Raw genomic sequence first — 15636 nt, 5'->3', positions numbered from 1 at the left:
TATATTACATGGTCTTTCAGAAATGAAGAAGGGGAGGGTTTCACAATCCTGTCAAGAATGTTGTTTCTCAGTGTAAAATTGTGAATTTTGTTATCTACAGTACATTAAAATATTCAGAGAATGTGGTCTGACAAATCAAATGTCTGGGAAATAATTGATGCTGGGCCAAAAAGTAGATGGACCATGAAACACAGTGGTAACTTTTATTTTTTGTAATGTGTTGTAATGTATATATGCACAGTGTGCAAACCTTTCTGAAATAGGGGTTTACGTTACCCTGCTGTGTCTGATCCACTCACAAGACACACACGCAAGCTCTGTCATTACTGCTCTGAGTGTGATTCATTTGAGAATAATACCTGCACTGTGGTGGTACTGGTCTAGGAAGTACAGTGTGAAAGTATGCAAAACAACAAATGAAATACAGTTTGTAACTGTAGAACCACAATTAATGGTTAATGTGAAGGAGAACCCATGAAGGAAATTACGTCGAACTGTGATTCACGAAGATGCCACTGCTAAAAAGATTTATTCCATCTACGTCTGACGTTTGTATCGATTCCTTTGATTATTTGGAAGGAACTGATTCAATAAGTGATTCACTGATGAATCATGTCGCGGTTCATCGTTCTGTTCAGCCCGCTGCTGAGAGTCGCTCCCTCAAATTAGCTAGTGAAAACGGTACGGTTTCTCACTGTTTTCTCCCCGAGGCTAACTTCCAGATAAAAGAGGATGTCAGACTTGAGATTTAACACCGAATATCTTTACAATTTACCGGCGGCAGAGATGAATGAGTTCACCAGAGTTATGGACTCGCTCCCAGTTTCAGACTGGCTGAGATTTGGTAAGAGTTCATTTATCGATCAGGATCACGACTGATATTTTTCTTTCATTTGAATGTTACCTTACACCTAAATTAACTGAAATGTCTAAAAGCGACGCTGAGTTCAACTTCCTCAACTAGAATGAAATTTCTGTCTGGTTTGGCTGAATTTTAGAATGTATTTAATTATTATAACGGTAAATGCTGCTTCGTTTTTTTTATATTAGTTATGTAGCTAGCTAATTAATTAAACGATGGACGAGAAAATAATTTAGCTAAGGAGACGCTAACTTGCTGTTGTCCTTCCAATTACAGTACAGAAGTGTGTGTGAAAAGAGTTTGGATTCGTGTCAAATGGCTGTAGACTCCCTATAAAGTGCACTAGGTGTGTTACGAACTTTTGCCTGCCGTGCTATTGATTTAGGATGGATCTGGGCAGACGCGGTTAAATGGCACGACATGGCTCCTTTACTAAAGAAATTATACGTTATTTTTGTGCAGCGGGCATCGTTTTTAAACGTCCGCAATGCACTATGTAGGGTATAAAGGAGCGATTTGAAAAGAAGCCTTAGCTGTTGACAGTTAGCTTAGCGTAACTTCTACGTTTCTTACCAGAGCCACAACATTCACAAATGCCTTCCACGTCTTTTAATCTCCACAGCGCCTCAGTGAGTGATTTCAGGCTCTAGTTATTTACAGTGACTGACAGTGTAATTGTTTTTAAAACACTGGTAGAAAACTGAGACAGAATAAGGAGATGAAAACGGATAACCTTCATTGACGGTGGGGAATTAAAAACAGGTGTAAACAAATCTCTCTCTCTCTCTCTCTCTCTCTGACTAAAGAAAGTATATTAAGTCAATGTTTATAAACCATAAGACTTCAAGGCAGCTGTTACAATTGTTAAAATACATTAATTCTTTTCATTTTAACTTATTTAAATGTTGAGATAAACAGAATCTTTCAGTGGATTCTGGGGATTAGTTACAGCAAAATCAAATCCAGTTTTCAAAGATTTATGACCATATTTAATAAAGTACCTGAGTAAAGTTTTTTTTTCTGGAAAGCTGATAGTGGTTACTCTATTCCTGTAGTAATTATGCATGAATTTGTTGTTCTTCAGAACAGATTTGTCTTCCAACACTCACAACAACATGAAAGGATTTTCAAACGGGGTGTAGTAGTTAGTGTTTCTGAGAATTCTGGGGTTTGAGTTTAATCCCTACCTTGGCTCACTGTGTGTGAGGAGTTTAGTGTGTTCTACCTGTGTCTGGTCGGGTTTACTCCGGGTGCTCCGGTTTTGTCCCGCAGTCCAAAAACATATGATGGGGTGGTGGATTGGTTATTTAACTCTTTACTGTGACCCTGGACCCACTGTAATCCTGAAAAAGGTGGTTATATTAATTCATTATCTGTAACCCTTATCCAGTTCAGGGTCGCGGTGGGTCCAGAGCCTACCTGGAATCATTGGGCGCAAGGGGGGAATACACCCTGGAGGGGGTGCCAGTCCTTCACAGGGCAACACACACACACACACGGACACTTTTGAGTCGCCAATTCACCTTACAACCTGTGTTTTTGGACTGTGGGAGGAAACTGGAGCACCCGGAGGAAACCCACGCAGACACAGAGAGAACACACCACACTCCTCACAGACAGTCACCCGGAGGAAACCCACGCAGACACAGAGAGAACACACCACACTCCTCACAGACAGTCACCCGGAGCGGGAATCGAACCCACAACCTCCAGGCCCTGTGTGATTGCGACACTGCCTGCTGTGCCACCGTGCTGCCTGAAGTGGTTATAGAAAAAGAATTATTGAATAAACATTTTAATGTTGCCTAACTTAATAATAATATGTGAAATAGTAGTACTAATAAACACACACACACACACACACACACACATACAGAATCGTAACTGATTTGAGTATTTCAGTCAGACAAGATTTTTGGCACAGAATCACATCCATGCCCCGTGGGTTTCCTGCTTAGTCAGACAGTGGGAGGACTCAGAGGGTGGAAGGGTAAAAACCCAGCATGAGAATGTCTGCAATCAGTCATGGAATGTGCTAAATCAGTGACTTAATTAAAATCTTGAGCAGCATTTGCTGAACTTATTTTTCCAAAGTTATCTAATGAAGATGGACTAAATCTGTTTTAATTCTCGACTCCAGCCTCTCAAGTAATATCTGATCAGACTGAACTACGCCTCATGGAGCAAAACAGCAGACGGACATCAACACTAATGCACATATGGGGCTGTAGAAACGGAACCGTGGGAGAACTTCTGGACCTCCTTCAAGAACTGGAACTTTTCAGAGCACGGGATATCATCCTTAAATGTGAGTGAATGACAGTTAAATACTTCTTCTTCTGAATGGTCTTTGATTGGCATCGTCAGTTCAGTCTCTCTCACTCTGCTTTTACTGCTTCATTCAGTAATGGGTGCTAATCTCAACTTGCTTTTCGCAGGTCAAGAACACGACTGGTTCTGATAAACTTTGTAGGCAGACTGTTTAAATGTCATTGGACTAACTCCCCAGATGCAGGTCTAGCCTAAGTTTCGGCGTAGGCTGGTACTTAATCAGTGCTTTTGTCTTGATATAGATCTCTTTATTTGTCATATTTCTGTAGGTTACTCACTCTGTGCTCTTTATCAACACCCAAAGACTGCACTAAACCACTGACCTACATCAGCTATTACATTTGTTACTTTCATCTCGGTCATGAACCTCAGCTAAGCTTAATCAGTGCTTATGGTTGTGCAGTAGTTGTAAAAAATCTAATACATCATTTTCCCTGCGCCCCAGAACAGATTTGTTGGCTTCTTTGGTTTTACTTTGATGAAAATACAAGATTAATCAAGCTAATAATAAATCACATATATCACTCACACCCACTTAGTTACGAATTTACATTCGTAAAAGGTTATCATCAATTTAAGCGGATGAAATTTAAGCTTAAAAAGACTGCTACTGATTTTAGCAATGAATGTAAGGATTTATCCACAGTATGTCATACCTCTCTTGGCTAAACTATTTCTAGATCACAACATCTAATACAAGGGGAAACAATGTGGCACAATCACAGTATTAATGTTTATTTTTCTGATGTTTGATATATTACTACAATTGTACAATATGTTTTACACACTATTACTACACAATTAATGTTACACAGTTGTGCAACATTATAAAAGTACTGTTAAAAGCTAAGAATATGAGTCCAATTTAACAAGCCTGATTAGATAACTAAACGTACAATTGCTTAATTGTCTTTAATTACTGATGAGATCCATGAGACACTCAGCAGAGCATATTCTGATACATTATGGGTTTCCCAGTAAGGGATTAAGCCTAGCCCTGGAGTACACAGCATTTTGAATTGTGATTTCTCCATTAAATGGATGAAAAGATACAGTCCAGGATTAAGCTTCAACCCTGTTTGAAAAATCAGCCCTACAATATATTAACAATCAACGCCATGAAAGTGATGACCGCCATTTTAAATTATATTTGACATTTGATGACTTAATGGACCGAACACACTTGGTTTTTCCCTCATTCCTGGCAGTTTACTCATGCACCTGTGTGTGTGTGTGTTCCTTCTGCAGCGACTCGTATTCCACAGCCTAGCACTTACTCCAGCTCCCTGCCTCCCCCCAGCCTCAGTTGTCTTAGCACACCTCCTTCATCACTGTTTACCCCGTCCAAAAACGTTACCCGGAAGCTTCCTAGTAAAGGTAATGCTTTGTTAAATCACTATAACATCCTTTGATTTTCTGTTTGTGTGTGTGTTATATAAAAAAAATTAGATACATGTAAAAACCACAACACTTCAAGATATCACCAAAATGTGAAAACGACAGCATTATAAGTCCTATTTAAATTTTTATATCAATGACAATATTTTACTCTAGATGCTGAACTTCGAAACAAATACCAAAGTCTTACAATGTAAAGAATACGTTTTTCCACCTGTCATTTACATCATTAATAGGCAGGATGTAATAATGCACAAGCAATAACTTTGTCTGTGTGTATTAATGGTCGATACCACAAGTGCCAACAGTTTTCAGTTTGATGTGTGCCAGTACATCCGAGCCAACTGATTGGAGCTCAGCTGTTGTGGTCGCTCATGGGAGTGTTCAGATTGTTGTGTTTGTGTTTGTAGAGAGCAGACTGTTGCCCAAACCTGGACCTCCTCCCCCAGATTTAGAGTCGGCACATTTGGGTCCAGAGTCAACACAATCTGCAAGAGAAGAGGTACTGTTTGTCTGAGAGATAATCATGGATATCAGATGACCAGAGATGCCATTTAACTCCATAAAATACATGTTATGTTTTCCAGATTTAGAAAGAGGAACAAGTAGTTGCGTTTTTTGTCAGTGTTTTGTTTTCCTTCATATATGTATTAATGTTTTTTTACAGCATTCTTGCAAGTGTCTTGCACCTTGTCCGTCAGTGTTCACTGGCGTCCTTTTCTGGCTGTTTGAAGAAGTGCATCAAGGAACAGATGGTTTCTCTGCATCTCGACTGATTGGAGAGGGTGGCTTCGGCCATGTGTACCATGCCTCTATGAGGAACACTGATTTTGCAGTGAAGAGGCTAAAGGAGGCAAGTAAATGAATGAAGAGATCACTGTGCATCTGTCCAACAGATTACTTCCATCAGTAAATAATCTGGTTGTTTCTATTACTTATAATTCCTTTAGCTGTTAGTGACTGAATGCGGTGCACTTGATGTCAGCGCCATTTGTCAGTTTATCAATGCATTAAAGGGAATTTCTCGATCTCTTAAGCAGGATTCACATATGGGCTGGAGTGTGGTGAAGGAAAGTTTTAAGACCGAAGTAGAACAACTCTCACAGTAAGAAGCCTTCTCTTTTCCATGATTGCTTTGGCAACTTTATCAGCTCCTTCCTTCATCTTGCTCTGAATTTTCTTGCTCTGAATCTTTCATGCTGAGGTTGAGATAGCGCTGCTCACTTCTGAGCGATGACATTATTTTTTTTGTTTTGTCAACAAAAAATGCAGAGAGGGATTTTCCTTCGACTACAGCTTTCATTGCCGTCTGTACAGACCACAGTCCCACCCTGAAAAAACATCTACTGATTCTTCTCCTCCTCGCTTTCTTGTGGTTAGTTACCTTTCGTTTAATTTTAACAGGGCCGTAAGACTTTCATTTCAGCTGCTGCTTTATTGCTTTGCACTGTCAGCAATCCTGTGAGCTCATTTTGATAGCAGAATACATTCACCACAATCATTTAACTGAGAACTTTTTTCCAAATCCTCACAGATACAGACATCCAAACATAACGGACTTGGTTGGCTACAGTGTGGGAGGTGGCGCACATTGCCTTATATACATTTACATGCCCAACGGCTCTTTGGAGGACCGGCTGCACTCTGAAGTGAGACTCCAGGTTTTACCTAAGACACAAATCTTATATTGATTTATGGGGAACATAAGGATACGTATGGAACATTTTTAAACTTGTGTTTTACCTCAGGGAAGATACCCTGTTTAATCCTATCTCATTCCTGGAAAAGCACTACAATGTTTAGTAATTTTCTGCTTATACTTGATGCACACGCTGACTGTTAAACCTGTCCACGTTTAATATTTTGTTGTGATTGTGTCTTTCAGACTAGCACTGCCCTCTCCTGGACACAGCGTGTGAATGTGTTAGTGGGCTCAGCAAAAGCTATTCAGTATCTCCATTCTTGTTCCCCTGCTCTGATTCATGGAGATGTTAAAAGGTAGGTGCTGAATTTGTGTTAACATTATTTTGCCACATGCAGATCAGACGTCAGAATAAAATATCAATACAAAAAGAAAATGCAGTTAATTTTTCTCCTCTTCAGCTCCAACATCCTTCTTGGTGAACACCTTGAACCCAAGCTGGGAGACTTCGGCCTGGCCCGGCTGTGTCACAATCCCAGCAGAACTCCAGGGAAGACCAGCAGTGTAGCTCAGACATCGACAGTGCGAGGAACTCTGGCTTATCTGCCTGATGAATACCTCAAAGACGGGCAGCTGAGTGTGGAGATTGACATCTACAGCTTCGGGGTGGTATGAGCTGTTTACAGTAACATTTCAACACAGGGACATTTGTAAGGGATTAATAATACTCTTATGTTTTCCCACGTTATTAGCTTGTCATTTTTAGGGTTCTTCTAACTATATTATCAAGTTGGACCTAGAATAAATAATTCATTTGTCCATTCATTGTCTGTAACCACTTATACAGTTCAGGGTCACGGTGGGTCATGCAGACACAGGGAGAACACACCACACTCCTCACAGACAGTCACCCGGAGGAAACCCACCCAGACACAGAGAACACACCACACTCCTCACAGACAGTCACCCGGAGCGGGACTCGAACCCACAACCTCCAGGTTCCTGGAGCTGTGTGACTGTGATCATATTTAAATAGCATTCTTTTTATTTTATTTATTTATTTTTTTAAACTACTAGTTGATATTTAACTGCTAGTAGGTAGTTAACTAGCTGATTATTAATTTATTGTTTAATTAAATACAGAAAAATAAGCATAATTTAATGTATATTTGAGAAAACGTGTGCCATTTGATTCACATCGAACTGATAAATACAGGTGCTGGTCATAAAGTTAGAATATCATGAAAAAGTGGATTTATTTCAGTAATTCCATTCAAAAAGTGAAACTTGTATATTATACTCATTCATTACATACAGACTGATATATTTCAATTGTTTATTTCGGAAAATTGTATCTCAGAAAATTAGAATATTGTGAAAAGGTTTAATATTGAAGGCAACTCCAGGTTCAATATAAGACACCAAAAGGTTAAATATTGAAGACCTCCAACCCCTTTTAATAGAGAGGTGAAGGGAAGGAAAAGATGTGGTAGTAAAAAGTGTACAAGCGATAGGGGTAACCGCATCCTGGAGAGGATTGTGAAACAAAACCCATTCAAAAATGTGGGGGAGATTCACAAAGACTGGACTGCAGCTGGCGTCAATGCTTCAAGAACCACCACAACACAGACGCATGCAAAACATGGGTTTCAGCTGTCGCATTCCTTGTGTCAAGCCACTCTTGAACAAGAGCCAGCACCAGAAGCATCTTGCCTGGGCTAAAGACGGAACTGCTAGTGATGTGGTCCAAAGTTATGTTTTCTGATTAAAGTAAATTTTGCATTTCCTTTGGAAATAAAATTCTGGAGAGTCTGGAGGAAGAGGGGAGAGGCATAGAATCCACTTCGCTTGAGGTCCAGTGTAAAGTTTCCACAGTCAGTGATGGTTTGGGGTGCCATGTCATCTGCTGGTGTTGGTCTACTCTGTTTCCTGAGGTCCAAGGTCAACACAGCTTGTTGACCAGGAAGTTTTGGAGCACTCCATGCATTTCATTTTCCAACAGAACTTGGCCACCTGCACACAGTGCCAAAGCTACCAGTACCTGGTTTAAGGACCATGGTATCTCTGTTCTTAATTTGCCAGCAAACTTGCCTGACCTATTGTGAAGAGGAAGATGCAATACGCCAGACCCAACAATGCAGAAGAGCTGAAGACCACTATCAGAGCAACCTGGACTTTAATAACACCTGAGCAGTGCCACAGACGGATCGACTCCATGCCACGCCACATTGCTGCAGTACATATAATTTATCCATTCCCCTGCTCCATCGCTCATACAGTAGCAATTTGTAGTTCTGCAGTTACGAAGTGAAGGCCATCTTTTGCCCTGCATACATTTTGTACTTGAATCTACTTGACACTTTTTGCTTTTCTGTTAAATTTGGACACCACAATGAGTAAACAACGCTTAATGTAATCCCCGCCTTTGTTGTGGTTTCCAAAGCCCGCCGTTATTGACAGTGGTTAGCGATGTCACCAGCTATATTTCGGTATGGAGCTGTGGTAGTTGAAAAAACAACCCAGATACTAGATTCCAACACAAACTAACAAACACACCACCGCAACATTACTGTCACTGCAGCACCAAAATGATCTAATAGCCAAATGATACCTGCTTTTTGGTGGTCCTTTGCAGGTCCTGACCCTTGAAAAACAGTGAAAGGGGGCTAAAAATAGAGGAATTACAGAACTAGAAAGTGCTATATGGTCAGTGGAGCTGAGAAAATGGACAATGAATGTAGAAAAAAGGAGGGGGTTAAAATATTATAAGTAATGAGCATTTTACAGAACATGTTTGGATATCAAAACTTACTATTTGAAATACTGATTCAGAAATGTGTTTGTGTATGCTTTTCTCACTGTATACTCTCACCTGGTCCTGCAGGTATTGCTGGAGGTCCTCACTGGCCGAAGAGCTGTAGATGCAGACAGCAAGTCAAAGCACATCTTCCTGGTGAGACACTTTACCATTATTTTGCACTCCAGGTACCACTAGAAGAGAATGACCAAGGCTTAAGGAGGTCTATTGTTTACAGAAGGACCTGGTTTCTGAAGTGGAGGATGATGGGATGAGCTCCAGTAGAGGGAGGAATTCTCGGGAGTTGGCCTGTTCCCAGGCAGCTGAGAACATCTGGAAAAAGCATCTGGATCCTCGGCTGGTAACAAAAGACATTCCTGACCCTCATGGTTCCAGGGAAATATCTCAGCTGGCGTGTCGCTGCTTAGACCGGCGGAGGAAAAAAAGGCCTCCAATGGCTGAGGTGGGGTAAAATTAGGCCAATCTACTGTATCAGCTTTTTATACATTACTGTGCAAGGGTCTCAGGCATCTGCGGATATTACATTTAAAAAGCTATTTTTCTGAGCAGTAAGAGTATATTTGAAAAAAACCAAATAAAAAACCCACAATATTAAAATAAATACAAATAACCGTATTACACTAATATCTAGCTCACAATAAATCTACTAGTTCTTAGGGGAAAAAATCCTTTTACTGTTACTGCATTAGGTTTTGTATTAAATGTAGTTTTATATAAGTGCCATGTTTACTTGGAAGACATTATTTTAATTAATAATAAATAAAGTAGGTGCCTAAGACTTTTGCACAGTACAGTATGTCATTTATATATTTAACTTAAGTAATCTAAGTGATCAGAAATATGAATCATTAAGTGTAAACTAAATGTTAGTTAAATTTTTTACATGTTTTACATGTTCACACTTTCAGCTACACTTAAACCTATGAATAAACTAAATTAAGGAGAAGGCATTTAAACATTTCTGAGCTAAATGTATGTTGTATAATGTAATGCCAGCTGATGTCTCCATACAAATCACAACAATATATAATACCGTAACAGTTAAGAGTGGTGTAATTATATTTAGGGTATATATGTGGTCACCATCATTCAGTTCTGGATTTAATTCTAATTAAATATTTTTATTACACATAAAATCCACTGGGGCGGCACAGTGGTGCAGCGGGTTGTGTCGCAGTCACACAGCTCCTGGAGGTTGTGGGTTTGATTCCCGCTCTGGGTGACTGTCTGTGAGGAGTGTGGTGTGTTCTCTCTGTGTCTGCGTGGGTTTCCTCTGGATGACTGTCTGTGAGGAGTGTGGTGTGTTCTCCCTGTGTCTGCATGGGTTTCCTCCGGGTGACTGTCTGAGGAGTGTGGTGTGTTCTCCCTGTGTCTACGTGGGTTTCCTCCGGGTGACGAGTGCGGTGTGTTCTCCCTGTGTCTGCGTGGGTTTCCTCCGGGTGACGAGTGCGGTGTGTCTGCGTGGGTTTCCTCCGGGTGACGAGTGCGGTGTGTTCTCCCTGTGTCTGTGTGGGTTTCCTCCGGGTGACTGTCTGTGAGGAGTGTGGGGTGTTCTCCCTGTGTCTGCGTGGGTTTCCTCCGGGTGCTCCAGTTTCCTCCCACAGTCCAAAAACACACGTTGGTAGGTGGATTGGCGACTCAAAAGTGTCCGTAGGTGTGTGTGAGTGAATGTGTGTGTGTCTGTGTTGCCCTATGAAGAACTGGCGCCCCCTCCAGGGTGTATTCCCGCCTTGCGCCCAATGATTCCAGGTAGGCTCTGGACCCACAGTGACCCTGAACTGGATAAGCGCTTACAGATAATGAATGAATGAATGAATGTTTGTGTAGTGCATGTTCCTCCTGAGATTTTAAAAGTTCTTGTGTCCAATTCGGTAATTTCAAATGCACTTTTGTCAGTATTTTTATTGATTCTAAATTGCTTTGTAGATGTGTAGCTGTAGATTTGTTACACTTGCTATTATGAGTTGAAATGTTAAAATGAATTTGACTTTACTCAAGCCAGTTTTTGATTTTATGACCTATCGTAAAATGTGTCCTAAACAGAAGGTGAGGATTCCTGATACTTGATGTTGTAAGTTCTAAAGTTCATATCTTTTATTGAGTCTTGACTTCTCTTATCTGCTCATTCAGGTCTTCAAAAATCTCCAAGATGCCCATTTGGGCTTGAAGGCCTATGGAAGATCAGGTGTAGTCACAATGTCTATGTCTCATCCTCATCTGTCTGCCCCGAAAACACTCTGCTCAGACAGTCGCTCACTAGACTCTCTCACTCTTCAGTTTTCTAAGCTGGGCCCCCAAGAGGACACTTACTGCTGCCCACACAAACACAGTTCCCTCCCCCTCCCCCACCCCATCCCTTCTGCAGTGACTCAATCAGAAGCCCCTGAGTCACAGAGGAGCGAGGGATTATGGGATAGTCGGTACTCCTCGGTCCGTGCACCCTGCGAATCAGACGAGAGCCAGGGCTTCTCGCAGTGTTTTAGTTCACCGTGGGCAGCTCAGACAAGCAAATCTCACTCGTGGTCTGGAGTATGCAGTGATAATAAGACCACACAAACAAGCGGCTTTCCAGTAGTCACACCATATCCATCCAGCTGCAGTTCAGGTAAAAACTTTTGCTGTATGGAAATTTACTTCTCCAAACCAATGTTCCAAAAACTTATTTCAACATTCAATAGTAAGGTTGTTTTTTTCTGTGTATTACGTTTTTTTGTGAGAATGTTACACCAGACACAAACGCAATTTAGTTCCATTGTTTAATTACTGTTCTTTTTATAAATCATACTGTTAATAATTTATGGACATATAGCAAGAGCAATAAAAGTTTCATACCAGTTCTTGTCTGTTTAACATTATTTAAAACATTAAAAGCGTACCACAGATTGGATAAAATAAACATATATCTTGCTCATCACGTTAGGAGCCAATATCTGCCATTTCTCGCACTGGCTGATCCTGACCATGCATCCCTGGATATTTTATGGATCACTCTGAATTTAATTAAAGAAATCAGCACCTTTTCTCTGTCCTCACCTTGATATGTTCTCTCATTGTCTTTGCAGAGGATAAAATTATTATTAATCCAGTCAGAAAGCGCTTTGTTGAAAAAATGGCACTTTATGAAGAAGGCAGAATCCCAACATCAGATCTGCTCTCATCTTCCACTGCATCATGTAAGTTATATTATAGTCCTTATCATGTAAGCAGCATATTTTGTCTGATTAAATAAAGTGTGTGAGGTATAGAGTGAAAATGATCCCCTTTATTGATTCATTACCTTTAGTTTCATAGTGTGACGCTGCACTTTGTAGATATAATCTTTTTTCATGTTAATCAGTCACAAAATTTTGATCTCACCAACAAAGCATAAAGCCAAATATAGCTCAGATTTTCAAATCTTTTGAGAATCCAACTGATGAAAAAATGAGTGAGGCATAGCTTCACAGACAAATCACCATGCACTGTTTCCTTGTTGTTTAAAGATGACATTTTTGATAATTTCAAATGTGACCGTTTTAAATGCATGCAGTCTAAGGGTTAGGTATCTAATACTCACAGCAATATTCTGGCAGTTTTGTGGTAAAAATGTGTAATATTTCACAAATTAATCAAGTGCGTTTATTTCTAAAATGCATTATTTATTGGAGATGCAATGTACAATACCAAATTTGTTAAATGTTTTACTGCTTTATTAACCTAAATAATGTTAAAAAAAAACAAAAAAGTGTCTTCTGCATTTAACCCATCCGTGGCAGTAAACACACAAACACTAGGGGGCCATAAACACACATCCAGGGCAGCAAGCAGCCATCAAGGCACCTAGAAGCAGTTGGGGGTTAGGTGCCTTGCTTAAGGGCACTTCAGCTGTGGATTGAGGGAAGACAATGCTGTTCCTTCATTCTCACCACCATCAATTTTCCTGCCGGTTGTGGGGATTGAATTGGAAACCTTCCATTCACAAGCCCACTTTTTTTAACCAGGGCTGCTCTTCACTGTCACATCAGCCAAATTATTTAAATATTTGAAATGTAGAAATGAATTAGTTTTGTAATTTTAGTCTGAGAATATTTCAAGATGAACAACCAATGGTGTCCACAATGTCTAGCTTAGCTGGATTAAACACTGATGCATGTATACAGTATACTTTATAGTGTTTGTAACTTAAAATAGCTGAAATTGTACATGGCTTCACATTAATTAATTAGTATGTTTCTTTGCAGATGGAGTAAAGAATTTTCAAAGAAGAGAACCAGAGGAGAGTGATGAGTTTGATTACAATTTGGGATAGGGTACTAGAACTATTGAGAACCGTTTTGTGCTGAAGTATGAAGGCAGCTTTCAAAAGGAAATCAAACACAGTTTTTTCTGAGTTGTTCTAGATTTCCAGATATCAAAGTTCTCAATGCCGTATGGTGGCCTACAGAAATAATATCTTTGCTGCTGTTTTTTTTTTTTTCTTTCCCCCACACCATGAATTAAAACACACTTGACCAACATAAATATGTCACCTAACCATTGGCAATGTGAATTATTGTATCTATGATATTACTGAAGCCTGGGGATAACATTGAAATGTTTTCTCCTTCTTTGCCCATTTACAAAAACCTTACCTGGCATCCATCGCTCTGTGTGTGCTTATGTGGAAACTATCCTTGACAGGATGGCGTTCTGGGAAACAGCCTGGCTGCTCTCAGACTACATTTTCTAGCAGAGACTGCCATGTTCAATGAAGTTTGAAGTGCACTGAACATTTTTAAAAAGTGTTACAAGCTTACAATGTGGTAAATAATCATGTGTTCTTTTGTTTGGTTATGTCTTTTGATGTGAGGAATATCTCCTTCCCAAGTAATTTCTGTTACAAATTCGTTTAGTGTCAGGTTAAAACCACATGTCATGACATCAGTGGGTCCCAGGTTCATGGCTAAAGAAACTGCAAAACCCACGTTTACATCCTTATTTTCAACCTCTGTATTTGTTTCCATACAGGAAAACCCCAGCAAGTCAGATGCCATGCATTTTTATTTTACTGGGTATACCATGGACAATAAGCACTAAGTTTCTTTTCTGAAATATTGTTACATCTGTCATCATTGGCTAAATTTTAGGTCATGACCTCGTGTTGAATGGGTGAGGCAGAGCAGAGGTCCTAAAACACTTGTGTAGAAGAAGTATCACCAAAGCTTGTTTTCATTTTAAAATTATAAAAAAACGAAATTTTGGTAATTTCTGTTTGTCCATTCTTCATGTAAACTCCATTAAAAATGCCGATGCAAATCCTTACCTTGACTGTACATGAAGAGTTAGGAATCTTCCTGATTCTGAATTTTAATAATACATCACACCATGGCAGCCTCGCCTTTCCGCTGAGAACTTAATAATAAATATTTCTCTATTTCTACTGAGAGTGTGCATAAATGTAAAGAGCACTTTTCTAATAAATATGTATTTTAGCCAGAGAAATATACTAACACAGTTGTTTATATGTTTTTATGCTTATTTCATGTACTTTTTCATCTATGAACTGAATGTATAAATTGTTGAACTACTACATTGTTACAAATGACATGAAATATTTATCTGGTACACAAGTAAATAATAGGTGAACTTTGCTAGCTTTACTGTCTGAAAGATATGGACTTTAGTTTTCTGTGTCATTTCACAGTGTGTGCTTAAGCATCTTTCACTTGCACTGCTATTCAAGAGTGGAATTAATAGGTACAGTTTATTTTGTTGCATAATATTGTGTGTGAAAAATCTATATATAAATAGAAACCCTATTTCCAGAGAAAGTGCAGAATGCAATAAAATCAAAACAAGAATCTGAAATTGGTTCATTTGAATTTTAACTAACAAAAGTACACCTGTACATATGTGACTATGTTTGTCTCGGTAGTATGACAGTTTCTCATGCCGTTCCATCAGAAGGCTTGAAGGCCAAAGACATTCAGCAGTAGTTTCTCGCCTTGCCCTACACAAAGTAAAATGTCTCCAGATTTCCTATTTTTTTTTTTTTTTCCAACAATATTATGTACCAAAGATGGGGAAAGACCTAAATTCTTTGTTGTCTGGGTTGAGAAGTATTCTTTTTGAACAGGCAATTCTCTCACAAACCATTCTTGCTTGGAAAGTCTAAGCTTTAAGTGGATGCTCTTTTTATTCCCAGTCATGATATTGATTTATTGCCAGTAAGCTTGCTTTTAGTGGAGTGTTTTAAAACGGTGTAACTTGAATTTCCTATTTGAGTTTAACTTTTTTTTTTTTTTCCTGTCCCAAATAATTTTGAGTGTTGCAGCCATCAATTTAAATATTTGTTTATATTTATCAGATATAATCCAGTTGGTCAATCAGCAAATTGGAAATCTGTTTTTAGTGCTTTTGTCAGTGAAATAAAGGTTCAAGTGATTTAACAAATCAGAGATATTTGTGTTTTTATTGCATTTTACAAACTGTCCCAACTTTTTCAGAAATTTAATTTGTATTTTTTAAGCAGTATATTGAAAATGTGTTTTATAATATAGCTGTGATGTTGGCATTTTTATCATTTTGTCATCCTGTGACTGTGATTCGTGAAGTTTAATATGTATT

At 39.2% G+C, this 15636-nt stretch overlaps 1 protein-coding gene across 1 annotated transcript; it reads left to right on the top strand.

Moving 5' to 3' along the window:
- Positions 1-643: 643 nt before the first annotated feature.
- Positions 644-15429, top strand: irak1 (interleukin-1 receptor-associated kinase 1). The gene is made up of 14 exons (XM_066644758.1): positions 644-844; positions 3003-3170; positions 4442-4570; positions 5002-5093; positions 5259-5444; positions 5632-5696; positions 6126-6240; positions 6477-6589; positions 6695-6902; positions 9118-9186; positions 9269-9493; positions 11182-11656; positions 12114-12224; positions 13272-15429. The coding sequence occupies exons 1-14, from the start codon at positions 733-735 to the stop codon at positions 13337-13339; spliced, it is 2136 nt and encodes a 711-aa protein (XP_066500855.1). The 5' UTR covers positions 644-732; the 3' UTR covers positions 13340-15429.
- Positions 15430-15636: the final 207 nt, after the last annotated feature.

Source organism: Hoplias malabaricus, chromosome 14 (assembly GCF_029633855.1).
Source record: "Hoplias malabaricus isolate fHopMal1 chromosome 14, fHopMal1.hap1, whole genome shotgun sequence".
NCBI lineage: Eukaryota > Metazoa > Chordata > Actinopteri > Characiformes > Erythrinidae > Hoplias > Hoplias malabaricus.
This window is presented reverse-complemented; position numbering and strand designations above follow the sequence as displayed.

Excerpts from the sequence above, each read along its gene's own strand:
- irak1 (XM_066644758.1), top strand. The coding sequence starts at position 733 with ATGTCAGACTTGAGATTTAACACCGAATATCTTTACAATTTACCGGCG. Across the intron at positions 6,241-6,476 it reads AGGACCGGCTGCACTCTGAA|ACTAGCACTGCCCTCTCCTG; the intron begins GTGAGACTCCAG and ends TGTGTCTTTCAG. Across the intron at positions 6,590-6,694 it reads ATTCATGGAGATGTTAAAAG|CTCCAACATCCTTCTTGGTG; the intron begins GTAGGTGCTGAA and ends TCTCCTCTTCAG.